The following is a 14,366-nucleotide window of genomic DNA, read 5'->3' as shown; positions in this document are numbered from 1 at the left end:
ATTACTGAATTTGTTGACTACACTTGTACATATTTGTCGCAAATGGAAGTCATTATTAGGATCTAGGTCAACCAATTGATGTGCTTAAAGCAAGGGTCCTTATTTTGTTTGTGGAATTCCATATCTGTAAAACTATTTATGTTCAGGAAATATATGCTTAGATTTTATATATATATAGGTACTTTCTTAAAGAAACCATAGCGGTATACTGGATCTAAATGATGTGAGCAACGTATGTTTCTCAAGCTGAAGTTATTTGCATGTCCCAGATTTGATTTCAGAGCTTTTCGCCTTGTGCAGACTATGATTTTTGCCATCGAAGAAATAAACCAGAATCCCGCCCTGCTTCCCAATGTTTCGCTGGGCTATAGAATTTACGATGACTGTTCCTCGCCCACCATTGCCACAAAAGCAGCCTTGGCTCTTATCAATGGCGAAGACCAATCTCTTGATGATAAATGCGGAGGAAATCGCACTGTTCCAGCTCTAATTGGTGGCGGATCATCTTCAGAGTCCATGGCAGTAACAACTTTAATTGGGCCTTTCAGAATCCCATTGGTAAGGATTTTTTTTTAATGACAGTATAAGGTTTTAAATATATTCTTTAAGTACAAGAAATGTTTTATATACATCCTGAAGGACGATGTATGTTCAATCCCCCACGTTTGCTGGATGAGTGCAGCTCCAACAATACTCTAGAAGCTCGACACCATCCAGGACAAATCAGCCGGCTTGATTGGCACCCCATCCACCACCTTCAACATTCACTCCCTCCACCACCTGCGCACTGCGACTGCAGTGTGTACCATCGACACGATGGACAATTGCAACTCCCAAACCCGCGACCTCTACAATCTCGAATGACAAGGGCAGCAGGCGCATGGGAACACGATCACCTGCAAGTTCCCCTCCAAGTCACACACCATCCTGACTTGGAAATATATCAGCCGTTTCTTCATTGTTGCTGTGTCAAAATCCTGGAACTCCCTCCCTAACAGCACCGTGGGAGCACCTTCACCACATTATTCAAGAAGGTGGCTCACCACCACCTTCTCAAGGGCAAGTAGGAATGGGCAATAAATGCTGGCCTTGCCAGAAATGCCCACATCCCAGGAACGAACTAAAAAAAAACATAGAATTTACAGTATGAAAACAGAACATTCGGCCCAACTGGTCTATATTGGTGTAGATGCTCCACACGAGCCTCTTCCCACCCAACTTTATCTCACCCTATCAGCATATCCTGCAATTCCTCTGTCCCTCTTTTACTTATCTAGCTTCCCCGTAAATACACGTGGCTTTATATTATACACTTTGACTACATGACGAAGTTTATAATATTCTATTATGCTTAACTTTAATTTCGTGTTCACCAACATATGCACAAATGCAATCAAGAGGATACTGAATACTATTATGCCACCGTTGGCACCAGAATTGGAACTCTATCGAGATTAAGGAAACTTAGCTCTGCCTGCCGAGGATAAACCAACTGAACCCAGTTGGGACTCCAATACCGCTTCCTCCGATAAACACACAGAACATAATAGTGTTAAATTCGACATTAGCTGAGAAATTTGGCAGTGTCATCCAGGCAAAATCCGACAATGTCTGTTAACAGAAGCTCAGAGCTTCAATTGGAGCGGTTGATTATAATCTTCTGAAGTTGTGTTTTAAGCTAATTACAAATTACATGTTTGATTCTACAAGCAATGGAATAACAGATTGTATGAGGTAATTTACAGCCAAGGTCAATCATATAGCGAGAGTTTACTGTGCCAAGTCACTACATGATGGACATGTAAGGCATTTGTCCTACAATTAGGCCGTAGATATCAGCATGACCGCTTAAAGAATATCACTCCTGGTCTATTAACCTATGCCTTAATACTTCTGTTAAAGTCGCAGAGAGAAACGGAGAGCTTTCAGCCTAAGATTAAGATGTTAGATCTTATTTCAGACCTTGGTTTCTAATATTTGACTCGGAGGGCAATCGGAGGGCATGAGGGATACGATATGTATGATATTTTTACTATTTTTACTATTTGGAGTGGCCGGATGAACATTAGTAATATTTTCCTTGGGTCCCATTCACCCCTCGCCCCGTGCTCGCTGACCTACTCTTGGTAAAGCAACGCCTCGATTTTAAAATTCTCATCCTTGTTTTGAATTCCCCCCATGGCCTCGCCCCTTCCTATCTCTGTAATCTCCTCCAGCAGCACAACCCACCGAGATGTCTGCCCAGCTCTATTTCTGGCCCCTTGAACATTCCTAATTTGAATCGCTCCACCACTGTTGGCTGTGCCTTATGCTGCAAAGGCCCCTAGCTCTGGAATCCCCTCCCTAAACCTCCATGTCGCTCCACCACGCCCTCCTCCTTTAAGACGCTGGTAAAAAAAAACTACCTCTTTGACCAAGTTTTTGGTCACCTGTCCTAATGTCTTCTTATGTGACTCGATGTCAATTTTTAAAAATAATTCTCCTGTGAAGCGCCTTGGGATGTTTTACTACGTTAAAGGTGCTATATAAATACAAGTTGTTGCTGTTCTATTCCCGGTGAGGCGCGTTTCCAAAGGGAACGAGGAAAGATCTGAATGGAATCCAATTCCAACTCCCTCTAATTACGTTCTAAATGTCAGCGTCTAGAAACGGGTCCCGTGGCCTTGGTGACGAATGACCATGTACATACTCGCAGAAGACCTAAATATATAACATTGCGCATTTTGTGTGGCATGTTCCCAGGTGATGATTTAAACAGTCTGTTTTTTTCTGACTGTAAATTGTGTTGACAGTATCGCTGTAGTTCTAGTAAAGTAATGTCTGTTTAACTGTGCTGCAGGTCAGCTACTTTTCCACGTGTGCGTGTCTCAGTAATAAGCAAGAATACCCAACCTTCTATAGAACGATACCAAGTGACTATCACCAGTCCAAGTTCTTAGCCCAAATTGTTAAGAAGTTCGGATGGACTTGGATTGGAACCATTAGAATCAACAACGATTACGGAAATTTTGGAATGCAAGCATTCAGGGAAAGTGTCGAGAAGATGGGAGTGTGCGTTGCTTTCTCCGAATCCTTTTACAGGACTGACCCCAGAGAGAAAATGATCAAAATTGTAGAGGTCATTAAGAAATCAACCACAAAAGTTATAGTTGCCTTTTCTGCCTCGCGAGAAATGCGCATTTTGTTGAAGGAACTATTACGACAAAACGTCACTGGCATTCAGTGGATAGGAAGCGAAGCTTGGGTGACCTCAGAACTTCTCGCTCCGGAAGAAAATGTTAAAGTTCTAATTGGAACGATCGGGTCGGCAATCCGTCGGTCAGAAATACCAGGATTGCGGGACTTTCTGCTCAAAGTTAATCCTTTCCTGCATCCCCATAACCTTTTGGTGAGAGAGTTTTGGGAAACGGCATTCCGGTGCAGTTTAAAGCCAGGGAACGCAACAAGTCACGCAAACAGTTCGTCGAAAATGCGGCAATGCTCAGGAAAAGAACATTTAGCAGAACTAAAAAATGCATATTCTGATCTTCAGATAGACGGCTCTACCTATAATGTGTATAAAGCAGTGTACACTTTAGCCCATGCGTTTCACAATATGTTTGCATGTGAAAATGGTAAAGGGCCATTTGTAAATAACACATGCGCTCACGTTTCCAATTTCGAACCGTGGCAGGTAAGAAATAGTATAGCTCATCAATTCCATTTGGAAGAGATGCATTTACATAAATAAATAATTCTGAATTCATATGCAATTATTTTGATTGCATAATTTACGATTTTACTCAACAAATGTTTTAAGGTTTATATAATCGCTGTTTTTGCCTCTGTGCGCAGCCTATTTTCCAACATTCCTTTCTCCTCTGGAACAGGTATTACATTACATGCAATCAGTACATTTCCGAACCAAGAGCGGCGACAATGTTTATTTTGATGAGAATGGGGACCCAGTCGGCACATATGATTTAGTAAACTGGCAAATTAATTCGAAAGGGATTGCACAAATTCAGACGATTGGCTATTACGACGGATCTGCGCCTCCCGGACAAGAGGTTGTGTTGAATCGAAGAGCTATAGTATGGCGCGGAGGCCAAAGTCAGGTATGTTTGTAAGGACAATAAGACACGTGTATTCTACAAGCTATACGTGTTTTTATGTAATGCCCGCAATAAAAACCCGATTAACCTTTACTGCATTACTGCTTTACTGCATTATCGTCTCCCTCCAAACTCTGCTTTTAACGCATACTTGCGACAATAAATAACTTCTGGACCCTAATTAAGTACAGTTTTGCAATTCAAGCTTATTTTCCGCATACAGTGATTGGTTAAAAAGAAGACCGAGAGGTGTGCTGACCTATAGTTACACCAATCGTCTTCACATTGAGCCTTAATGCCAGAATTAATTGTGTTTTAAAAAATTCATTCCAGGGATGTGGGCGTCGCTGGCAAGGCCAGCATTTATTGCCCAATCCTAATTGCCCTTGAGAAGGTGGTGGTGAGCCGTCTTCTTGAACCGCTGCAGTCCGTGTGGTTAAGGTAATCCCACTGTGCTGTTAGGGAGGGAGTTCCAAGATTTTGACCCAGCGACCATGAAGGAATGGCCGATATATTTCTAAGTCAGGATGGTGTGTAACTTGGACGTGGTGGTGTTCCCTTGCCCCTGCTGCCTTTGTCCTTCTAGGCGGTAGAGATATTTAACTGCATTTGTTATGCGGTTTGTTTCAGAAAATTTCCAGAGCTACTTGTGGAATTTTATAGCAATTGCCATAGAGGAGCCCCTACATCTGTTTAAGTCTATTTCCTTAACCCTGTGATCCTGTTATAATAACCCTTTTCAAATCCTTGCACAGTAGCTTTTTAAATATTGCTATACTTGAGTCTGAATAGTCATTTGCAGGAGAGTATCCATACTCTAAGAACTATTTGCCTGAAAATAAATCTTTTCTAACTTCTACCTCCCTCCTCTCCTTGATGACCTTGACCATTTGTCCTCTTTGTTATGGAAACATTAACTACTTTTCCTCTCAAAACCTTACGTAATTTAAAACAAAATCTCCATTATAGCCCTCTGTTTCATAAGAACATAAGAACATAAGAAATAGGAGCAGAAGTAGGACATTCAGCCCTTCGAGCCTGCTTCACCTTTCAATAAGATCATGGTTGCTCTTCTGCCTCAGCTCCATCTTCCCACCCTATATCCATAACCCTTAATTTCCTTAGTATCCAAACTTCTATCGATTTCTGACTTGAATATACTCAACAGCTGAGCATTCAAAGCTCTCTGGGGTACAGAATTCCAAAGATTTACAGCCCTTTGAGTGAAGAAGTTTCTCCTCCTCTCAGTCCTAAATGGCCGATCCCTTATTCTGAGAGTGTGAACAAGGGAGGGGGTGGGGGGGGGGGGGCGTCTGGGGGGATAAATCCACCAGGGATTTTGATGACAATCTAGTGTGCATGGCGAGTGAGTTCAGGTGCAGGAAAGAATAGCTGATGCCCCTGCAGCTGTGGCGCACTCCCCGGCACAAGGGGGGAAAAGCAGAGAATAAAAGAACAAAATAAGTCTAAAATCTTAAACCTTTCACATTTTTGAAGTTGTCTTGAGGTGAAGCTAGCTGGGTTTTTGTGCCATGGTGGCACAACATGACTTCACATCTCTGACTTTTTCCAGTGCTATGTTGCATTCAAGCTGGGTGGAGGGGTCAATCAAGAATTTTTCTGACACTCTCTGTCACTTATTCAGCAACTCAACAGACATCAGTAAGTAACCTGGTAACACTTTGCTGAATACTCTCGTCAGTAATCAAGCTCACCATTGGTGGGAATAATAAAATAATAGAAGAAAAGAATGATCAAATATTTGTAAAACATTTTCTGTCAGTACGTTGCCCTTAAATGACACTGGCCTGACAGTTGCTAATTGCAATTTAATCGGCAGCTGGATTTAGTGCCGACTATCTGTCTTTATCCTTTGTTACATTTTCATCACTGGCCCGGGGTGGGGGGTGGGTGAGGGAGAAGTTGCTCCGTGTCAGAGGATCATAATTGGGCTCATGACATAGAAACATAGAAACATACAACAATAGGTGCAGGAGTAGGCCATTCGGCCCTTCTAGCCTACACCGCCATTCAATTAGTTCATGGCTGAACATGCAACTTCAGTACCCCCTTCCTGCTTTCTCGCCATACCCCTTGATCCTCCTAGTAGTAAGGACTTCATCTAACTCCCTTTTGAATATATTTAGTGAATTGGCCTCAACAACTTTCTGTGGTAGAGAATTCCACAGGTTCACCACTCTCTGGGTGAAGAAGTTTCTCCTCATCTCGGTCCTAAATGGCTTACCCCTTATCCTTAGACTGTGACCCCTGATTCTGGACTTCCCCAACATTGGGAACATTCTTCCTGCATCTAACCTGTCTAAACCCGTCAGAATTTTAAACGTTTCTATGAGATCCCCTCTCATTCTTCTGAACTCCAGTGAATACAAGCCCAGTTGATCCAGTCTTTCTTGATAGGTCAGTCCCAATATCCCGGGAATCAGTCTGGTGAACCTTCGCTGCACTCCCTCAATAGCAAGAATGCCCTTCCTCAAGTTAGGAGACCAAAACTGTACACAATACCCCAGGTGTGGCCTCACCAAGACCCTGTACAACTGTAGCAGCACCTCCCTGCCCCTGTACTCAAATCCCCTCGCTATGAAGGCCAACATGCCATTTGCTTTCTTAACCACCTGCTATACCTGCATGCCAACCTTCAATGACTAATGTACCATGACACCCAGGTCTCGTTGCACCTCTCCTTTTCCTAATCTGTCACCATTCAGATAATAGTCTGTCTCTCTGTTTTTACCACCAAAGTGGATAACCTCACATTTATCCACATTATACTTCATCTGCCATGCATTTGCCCACTCACCTAACCTATCCAAGTCACTCTGCAGCCTCATAGCATCCTCCTCGCAGCTCACACTGCCACCTAACTTAGTATCATCCACAAATTTGGAGATACTACATTTAATCCCCTCGTCTAAATCATTAATGTACAGTGTAAACAGCTGAGGCCCCAGCACAGAACCTTGCAGTACCCCACTGGTCACTGCCTGCCATTCTGAAAAGTACCCATTTACTCCTACTCTTTGCTTCCTGTCTGACAACCAGTTCTCAATCCATGTCAGCACACTACCCCCAATCCCATGTGCTTTAACTTTGCACATTAATCTCTTGTGTGGGAGCTTGTCGAAAGCCTTCTGAAAGTCCAAATATACCACATCAACTGGTTCTCCCTCGTCCAATCTACTGGAAACATCCTCAAAAAATTCCAGAAGATTTGTTAAGCATGATTTCCCTTTCACAAATCCATGCTGACTTGGACCTATCATGTCACCTCTTTCCAAATGCGCTGCTATGACATCCTTAATAATTGATTCCATCATTTTACCCACTACTGAGGTCAGGCTGACCGGTCTATAATTCCCTGTTTTCTCTCTCCCTCCTTTTTTAAAAAGTGGGGTTACATTGGCTATCCTCCACTCGATAGGAACTGATCCAGAATCAATGGAATGTTGGAAAATGACTGTGAATGCATCCGCTATTTCCAGGGCCACCTCCTTAAGTACTCTGGGATGCAGTCCATCAGGCCCTGGGGATTTATCGGCCTTCAATCCCATCAATTTCCCCTACACAATTTCCCGACTAATAAGGATTTCCCTCAGACCAGACGATTTTGCCTGGTCATTATTTCTACCGAAAATATAAACTCCCTTGGAACATATTTATGTTTGAAAGCCAGGATGCGCCCTTCTTGGAAAACCTCCAGCAGCCAATAGAATACAAACATTGGAAAGCCTGGAACAGGAAGCGCAACATGGCTACTTAGCACTACTTGTATAAATGTATGAAATAACTTAAATGATTATAAAACTGAATATAATCCAGATCTTCACTAATGATTAATGCTCTCTAATGATGTACCCCTTTATCGTCACCAATCACGCATTGTAGTGTATCATTTACACATTACAGAATAAAGGCAACTAGAATTAAGACTATTTACTAGCCAGTATTCCAAAAACATAGATAGTTGGTGCTTATGCAGATCCTAAATTGAGAACATTTGTCCTTCTTAGTCGATTTTAGAAGCAGTTATCGCCCTTCAGCATCAGCTCTGTTATAATGATTTATATATAAGTGATGCATTTGTTTTGCTTCCATAATTCTGTTGAAACGTAGAAACATGTTTTGAAGAGGATAAAAAGTTGCTGCATTTTCATGATAACTTCGTGATGGTGGATCAATAATATAGATAATGGTCTTTGTCAACCTTCCCCATTTTGAATGAATTACTTCTGTCCAGAAAGCCCAACAGCTCAGCTGTACATAAAATGTAGATTCGAGCCAGAGTTCAGAAAGGTCACAATTTGAACCAGACTGTTACCAACCTTGGTCTCATTTTTGATCCCGAGGTGAGCTGCTGACCACGTGTCTGCTCCATCACCAAGACCGCTTATTTCCACTTCCATAATATTTCCCTTCTTGGCCCCTGTCTCAGCTCATCTGCTGCTGAAACCCCAATCCATGCTTTTATTGCCTCCAGACTTGACTATTCCAATGTGCTCCTGGCCAGCTTTACATCTTGCACCCTCCATAAACCTGAGCTCACCTAAAGGTCTGCTGCCCATATCTTAACTCACACCATGTCCCATTCCCACATCACCTCTGTGTTCGCTAACCTACATTGTCTCCTGGTCCAGTAATGCCTCAGTTTTAAAATGTTCACCATTATTTCCAAATCTCTCCATGGCCTTACCCCTCTCTATCTCTGTAACCTCTTCCAGCCCTACAGCCCTCCAAGATATCTGCACTCCTCCAATTCTGGTCTCTTGAGCATCCCTGTTTATAATTGCTCCACCATTAGTGGCCGTGCCTTCAGCAGTCTTGGACCTAAGCTTTGGAATTCCCGCCCACAAACTCTTCGCCTCTCTACCTCTTTCCTTCTTAACGAGGCTCCTTAAAACCTACTCTTTGGCCAGGCTTTTCGTGGCTCGGTGTCAAATTTTGTTTGATAATTGCTCCTGTGGAGCTCCGTGGGACATTTAATGATATTAAAGGTGCTACATAAATACAAGTTGTTGTCGATGTTGTTTGGTTCCCTCCCCTATGCATAGTGCTAACGTCACCGGACTATTAATCCAGAGGCCTGGACGAATGATCCAGAGACATGACTTCAAATCCCACCATGGCAGCTGGGGAATTTAAATTCAGTTAATTAAGTAAATCTAGAATAAAAAGATTGTATCAGTCATGGTGACCATGAAACTAGCGGATTGTCATAAAAACCCATCTGATTTAGTAATGTCCTTTAGGGAAGAAAATCTGCTGTGCTTACCTGGTCTGGCCTATATGTGACTCCAGACCCACGGCAATGTGGTTGATTCTTAACTGCCCTCTGAAATGGTCTAGCAAGCCCCTCAGTTGTACACAGCCAATATGAAAAACAATGACCCTGAGATTCCGGCCTCCCCAAGTCCGTAGGGAGTATGTACGGACCCGGGAAGGCATCAGAAAAGCCGTTTTTTGGCATGCAATGCACATGCGCTGAAAACCAGCTTTTCCGATCTGTCAAGTTTCTGGCTTGACAGATGGCCGCATCTCAGGAGTGAGGACATTCCTACGGCAGAGATTTGCCCATCTCTTGCTCTGCGAATGTCCCGTAAAACTCGTGCGCCTGGTAAAAGCAGGCACATAGCCTACTTTTACCAGCCTAAGAGTTTAAAAACATATCAAAATATGTTAAAATAAAATTTAAAAATACATATTTATGTTAAAAAACCCTGTCCACTCAGGTAATTTTATTTTACATCATAATTAAAACTTTTTTAAAAAATCGGCAAATAGTTTTTTTTCAAAAACATTTCTATCAACTTTAGTTTCTATAATGTATTTATGTGAGGTGTTTTTAAAAATGTTTTATGTAGTGTTTGGATGTTTGTGGTTGTTTCTCATTCATAGTAATAAGAGTTTTGGACTGAGGAAACTCCAATTACCATGAATGAGAAAATACTTTACCGTGATTGGGTGTCCAGGCCTACGGACGTCCCAACGTGAACACACTCCATTGCACAAGAAGAGGAGGCCTCCAGTTCGGCGCATCTTTTCTCCTATTTTTAGTCGAAGGCCAGGGAAGAAGAAACCGGGATCTCAGGATCTATAAGACCTTCACCTCTGCAGCGGTTCAGGAAGGTAGCTCACCACCATCTTCTCAAGGGCAATTAGGGGTGGGCAATAAATGTCGGTCTTGCAAGCGATGCGCACATCCTATGAACAAATAAAAACAAAAACAAATCTGTAGGAAATCAAGCAGCCTTCACAACTGGCCCTGGGTAATTTTAACTGTCAGCGATGGTGTAAAACGGATACGATCGGCCACCACACCTGATTTTTTTTTCTATTCCAATCAATGTACAATTGGTGTATAATCCGCTATCTTCTGTTTTTCGTCCGGCTATATGTGTTAACCAGGATCCAGGCTCAAACATAACATGTGTTTAGTTCTTACCAACATTTTCCTATAGATGATTAAATGCACTAGCCGAATACAATTTTCTTTATATAAATCAACGCCGTAATATGTTGTTTTTATTTTCCTAATCACCAGGTTCCTCGTGCAATTTGCGCTGAAAGTTGTCCACTTGGTACAAGAAAGTTTGTCAGGAAAGGCCAACCCATTTGCTGCTTTGATTGCTCGCCGTGTTCTGATGGGGAAGTTAGTAATGCTACAGGTGCGTTTGTTCATAAAGGATACTTCGTTACATATATTTCAAATCATTCAATTTTCAACTTAGCATTTGAATTGGTTTCTCCTAGATTCGATTGACTGTATCAAATGCTCCACGGAATACTGGTCCAATCCGGCTAGAGATAAATGCATACCAAAAGGAATTGAGTTTCTATCTTACACCGAAATCTTGGGAATTGTGTTAGCGACACTTGCATTGGTTGGAGTCGGCTTAGCTATAGCAATAGCAATCGTTTTCTTCCAACATAAAGACACTCCTATCGTGAAGGCGAACAATTCTGGACTAAGCTTCCTGCTGCTTTATGCGATCGCGCTTTGCTTTTTATGTTCCCTTACATTTATTGGGCAGCCGTCAGCATGGTCCTGCATGTTGCGCCGCACCGCATTTGGTATTTCCTTTGTTCTATGTATTTCCTGCATTTTGGTCAAAACAATCATCGTGCTGATGGTGTTTAAGACAAGTGTTCCAAACAACAACATGATGAAATGGTTTGGTGCCAAACAGCAGCGTTTAAGCGTTTTTGGCCTCACATTTATTCAAGGGTTGGTAAGCGCTCTGTGGCTGATTATTTCACCTCCATTTCCCATGAAAAACACCAAATACTATAAAGAGAGGATCATTTTAGAATGTGATGTGGGGTCTGTAACAGCCTTTTATATAGTTGCTGCTTATATCGGCACTCTTTCTTGTGTCTGCTTTATGCTTGCGTTTTTAGCAAGAAAACTGCCTGACAATTTCAATGAGGCAAAATTTATAACATTCAGCATGCTTACATTTTGTGCGGTTTGGATAGCTTTTATCCCAGCTTATGTCAGCTCACCTGGAAAATACACGGTCGCCTCAGAGGTTTTTGCCATTTTGACTTCTAACTTTGGGCTGCTCCTTTGTATCTTTGTTCCAAAATGTTACGTGATATTACTGAAACCAGAAAACAACACTAAGAAATGTTTGATGGGGAAAGAAGCTTCAAAGAGACTGTAGCCAAATTCAGTGAGCAGTGATGTGTGATTTCCATTGTGTTTGTGAAAGTTGCAAATAATCATTCTGGTTAAAGTATAACGGTTGAACTTTAGAGTATAGTACTCGTTAAGCTAATATAGGTATTGCTATTAGAGAAGAAAAATAGATGAGGACAGACTCGTTAATCACTGACATTATTTTTACTATTAAGCTACTAAATAAATGCTCGTTTATTAAATATCACGCACTTTGCATGAACTGTGTGATCTTAACAGCCGTTCAAACATGACATATTTGGTTATTATACAATCAAGGTTAACAGTATTTACTCATCTTCCATTAGGATGCAATTAAATACTAAAAATGGTAAATACAACACAAAGAACAATGGCTAACAGTCGGGGATATGTTACATGTATGTTTCAGCTGCAAAATCAAACCGTTAATTATTAAATAATGTGCAGACATAATAAATTTTCTGATTCCTTTGTAATTTAGATGAACTCACTTAAACAATCCAGATGCTAGATCTCGCAGCACTGTCAGTAGGCACCCTAGTGCAAGCCAGCATTCTTCAAATCTACTACCGCCATCAGGCATTCTGCTATGCTAACACATGTCTGAACAATAACTATCACCTCCTACCTTTGATGGGTCCAAGCTTTGGCATTTTCATTTAATCGCATTCTTCAATGCACTATCTCTTCTGCCCTCAAAGAATCTCAGCAGAACAGCTTCAGTGACTTACTGAACATTTTGCGACTACAGATAATGTTGAGTTTTATGGGCAATCTGTCTCATAGGTGATCCAAGAGTCACTGTGTCTCGGATAGTTTTTTGACTTCCCTTGACATCTAGCCAAGGCTTCACTGCAGGCCCGGTCGCGGCTGTGGAATCATTTCAGCTATGGGTTCCACACATTGTCTTCATGGGCACTTCCTTGTCTTTGTAAGTTGACAAAATAACACTACACTGGAAATTATCTTGGGCTTTAACTGCCAAATAAATTTATTGAACAGAAATATAACAGACAAATAGCAGCAAGTGTTTCTGCCTTTTCTATTTTAGGACATAATTAGTTCGCAACCCATGTGTTAAACTGCGATATAGTTAATGTTATAATAAGAACATAAGAACATAAGAAATAGGAACAGGAGTAGGCCAAACAGCCCCTCGAGCCTGCTCCACCATTCAATAAGATTATGGCTGATCTAATCATGGACTCAGCTCCACTTCCCTGCCCACTGCCCATAACCCCTTATCCCCTTATCGTTTAAGAAACTGTCTATTTCTGTCTTAAATTTATTCAATGTCACAGCATCCACAGCTCTCTGAGGCAGCGAATTCCACAGATTTACAACCCTCTGGGAGAAGACATTTTTCTTCATCTCTGTTTTAAATGGGTGGCCCCATATTCTAAGATCGTGCCCTCTAGTTCTAGTCTCCCCCATCAGTGGAAACATCCTCACTGCATCCACCTTGTCAAGCCCCCTCATAATCTTATACGATTCGATATGATCACCTCTCATTCTTCTGAATTTCAATGAATAGAGGCCTAACCTATTGAACCTTTCCTCATAAGTCAACCCCCTCATCCCCAGAATCAACCTACTGAACCTTCTCTGAACTGCCTCCAAAGCAAGTATATCCTTTCGCAAATAAGTGTTCTCTTTTGTTGTTGCACGATCCAGACTATCTGGATGGAATAAAACTCCTGAACATTCTAAACAGACCTATTTGGAGAAAAATAAGTCAGGATGACAAAGACGTTAGAAATGTTCTGACTGTTACCAGGTAGAAATATTCAATTCAAAAAGAGCTGCCAGTCAAAAATATTTCAATCAATCACATTAAATATTTGTATTTGAGTTCAATGACTGGGATCCTTCCAAGAACATTTGCTAGCAGACAGCTCTACTAATTGTTTATCATCAAAGGCAGTCCCTGGAAAGAGGATGACTTGCTTCCACACCAAAAGGGATGAGTTCATAGATGTTTCAATGAAGGTCCTGATATTCCAGTCCTGAACTCCAGGGGTGGAAGATGCCTGTGCATGGATTTTTTTAACACCACCACACCGGCTTGACAGGGCTAGGCCTTTATCCAGTGGCAAGGATAAATCAAGACGATTGGAGACCTGCTCTGCTGCATAGACCTAGTGCGCACATATATCGCAGTGTGGGCTGGTCCGTGCTGCCCCTGGGCCCCGCCCCCTCATTTGCCGCATTCCGCCACAATCTCTCACCGTTGCTCTGCCATGATCTCTCAATTACTTTGCAGTTCACCAACACAGGTGGGACAGACAGTTGTTGAATGAAAGGGTGGGGAGTCTGATTTGTTGCACGCTCCTTCCGCTGCCTGCGCTTGTCTTCTGCATGCTCTCGGCGACGAGACCCGAGATGCTCAGCGCCCTCCCGGATGCTCTTCCTCCACTAAGGGCAGTCTTTGGCCAGGGACTCCCAGGTGTTGGTGGGGATGTTGCATTTTATCAAGGAGGCTTTGAGGGTGTCCTTGAACTGTTTCCTCTGCCCACCTGGGGCTCGCTTGCCATGTAGAAATTCAGAGTAGAGCGCTTGCTTAGACCTTGTTTAGACCACAGTTGGAGCACCGTATA

At 42.2% G+C, this 14,366-nt stretch overlaps 1 protein-coding gene across 1 annotated transcript; it reads left to right on the top strand.

Annotated features, from left to right (window-relative positions):
- Positions 1–303: 303 nt before the first annotated feature.
- On the top strand, positions 304–11,970 carry LOC139265444 (extracellular calcium-sensing receptor-like). The gene is made up of 5 exons (XM_070882452.1): positions 304–558; positions 2,840–3,673; positions 3,870–4,097; positions 10,651–10,774; positions 10,860–11,970. Exons 1-5 carry the CDS (start codon positions 304–306, stop codon positions 11,771–11,773), a joined length of 2,355 nt encoding a protein of 784 aa, XP_070738553.1. The 3' UTR covers positions 11,774–11,970.
- The last annotated feature ends 2,396 nt before the right edge of the window (positions 11,971–14,366 follow it).

The sequence above is a fragment of the Pristiophorus japonicus genome, chromosome 6, assembly GCF_044704955.1.
Source record: "Pristiophorus japonicus isolate sPriJap1 chromosome 6, sPriJap1.hap1, whole genome shotgun sequence".
NCBI lineage: Eukaryota > Metazoa > Chordata > Chondrichthyes > Pristiophoridae > Pristiophorus > Pristiophorus japonicus.
The sequence above is the reverse complement of the archived record's forward strand: the minus strand, read 5'-3'. Positions and strand labels throughout refer to the sequence as shown.

What these genes read in the sequence shown, in the direction of transcription:
- LOC139265444 (XM_070882452.1), top strand. Translation starts at nt 304, where the DNA reads ATGATTTTTGCCATCGAAGAAATAAACCAGAATCCCGCCCTGCTTCCC. An exon ending in CCAATTTCGAACCGTGGCAG is followed by an intron (nt 3,674 to 3,869) that starts GTAAGAAATAGT and finishes CCTCTGGAACAG; the next exon opens with GTATTACATTACATGCAATC. An exon ending in GGCGCGGAGGCCAAAGTCAG is followed by an intron (nt 4,098 to 10,650) that starts GTATGTTTGTAA and finishes CCTAATCACCAG; the next exon opens with GTTCCTCGTGCAATTTGCGC.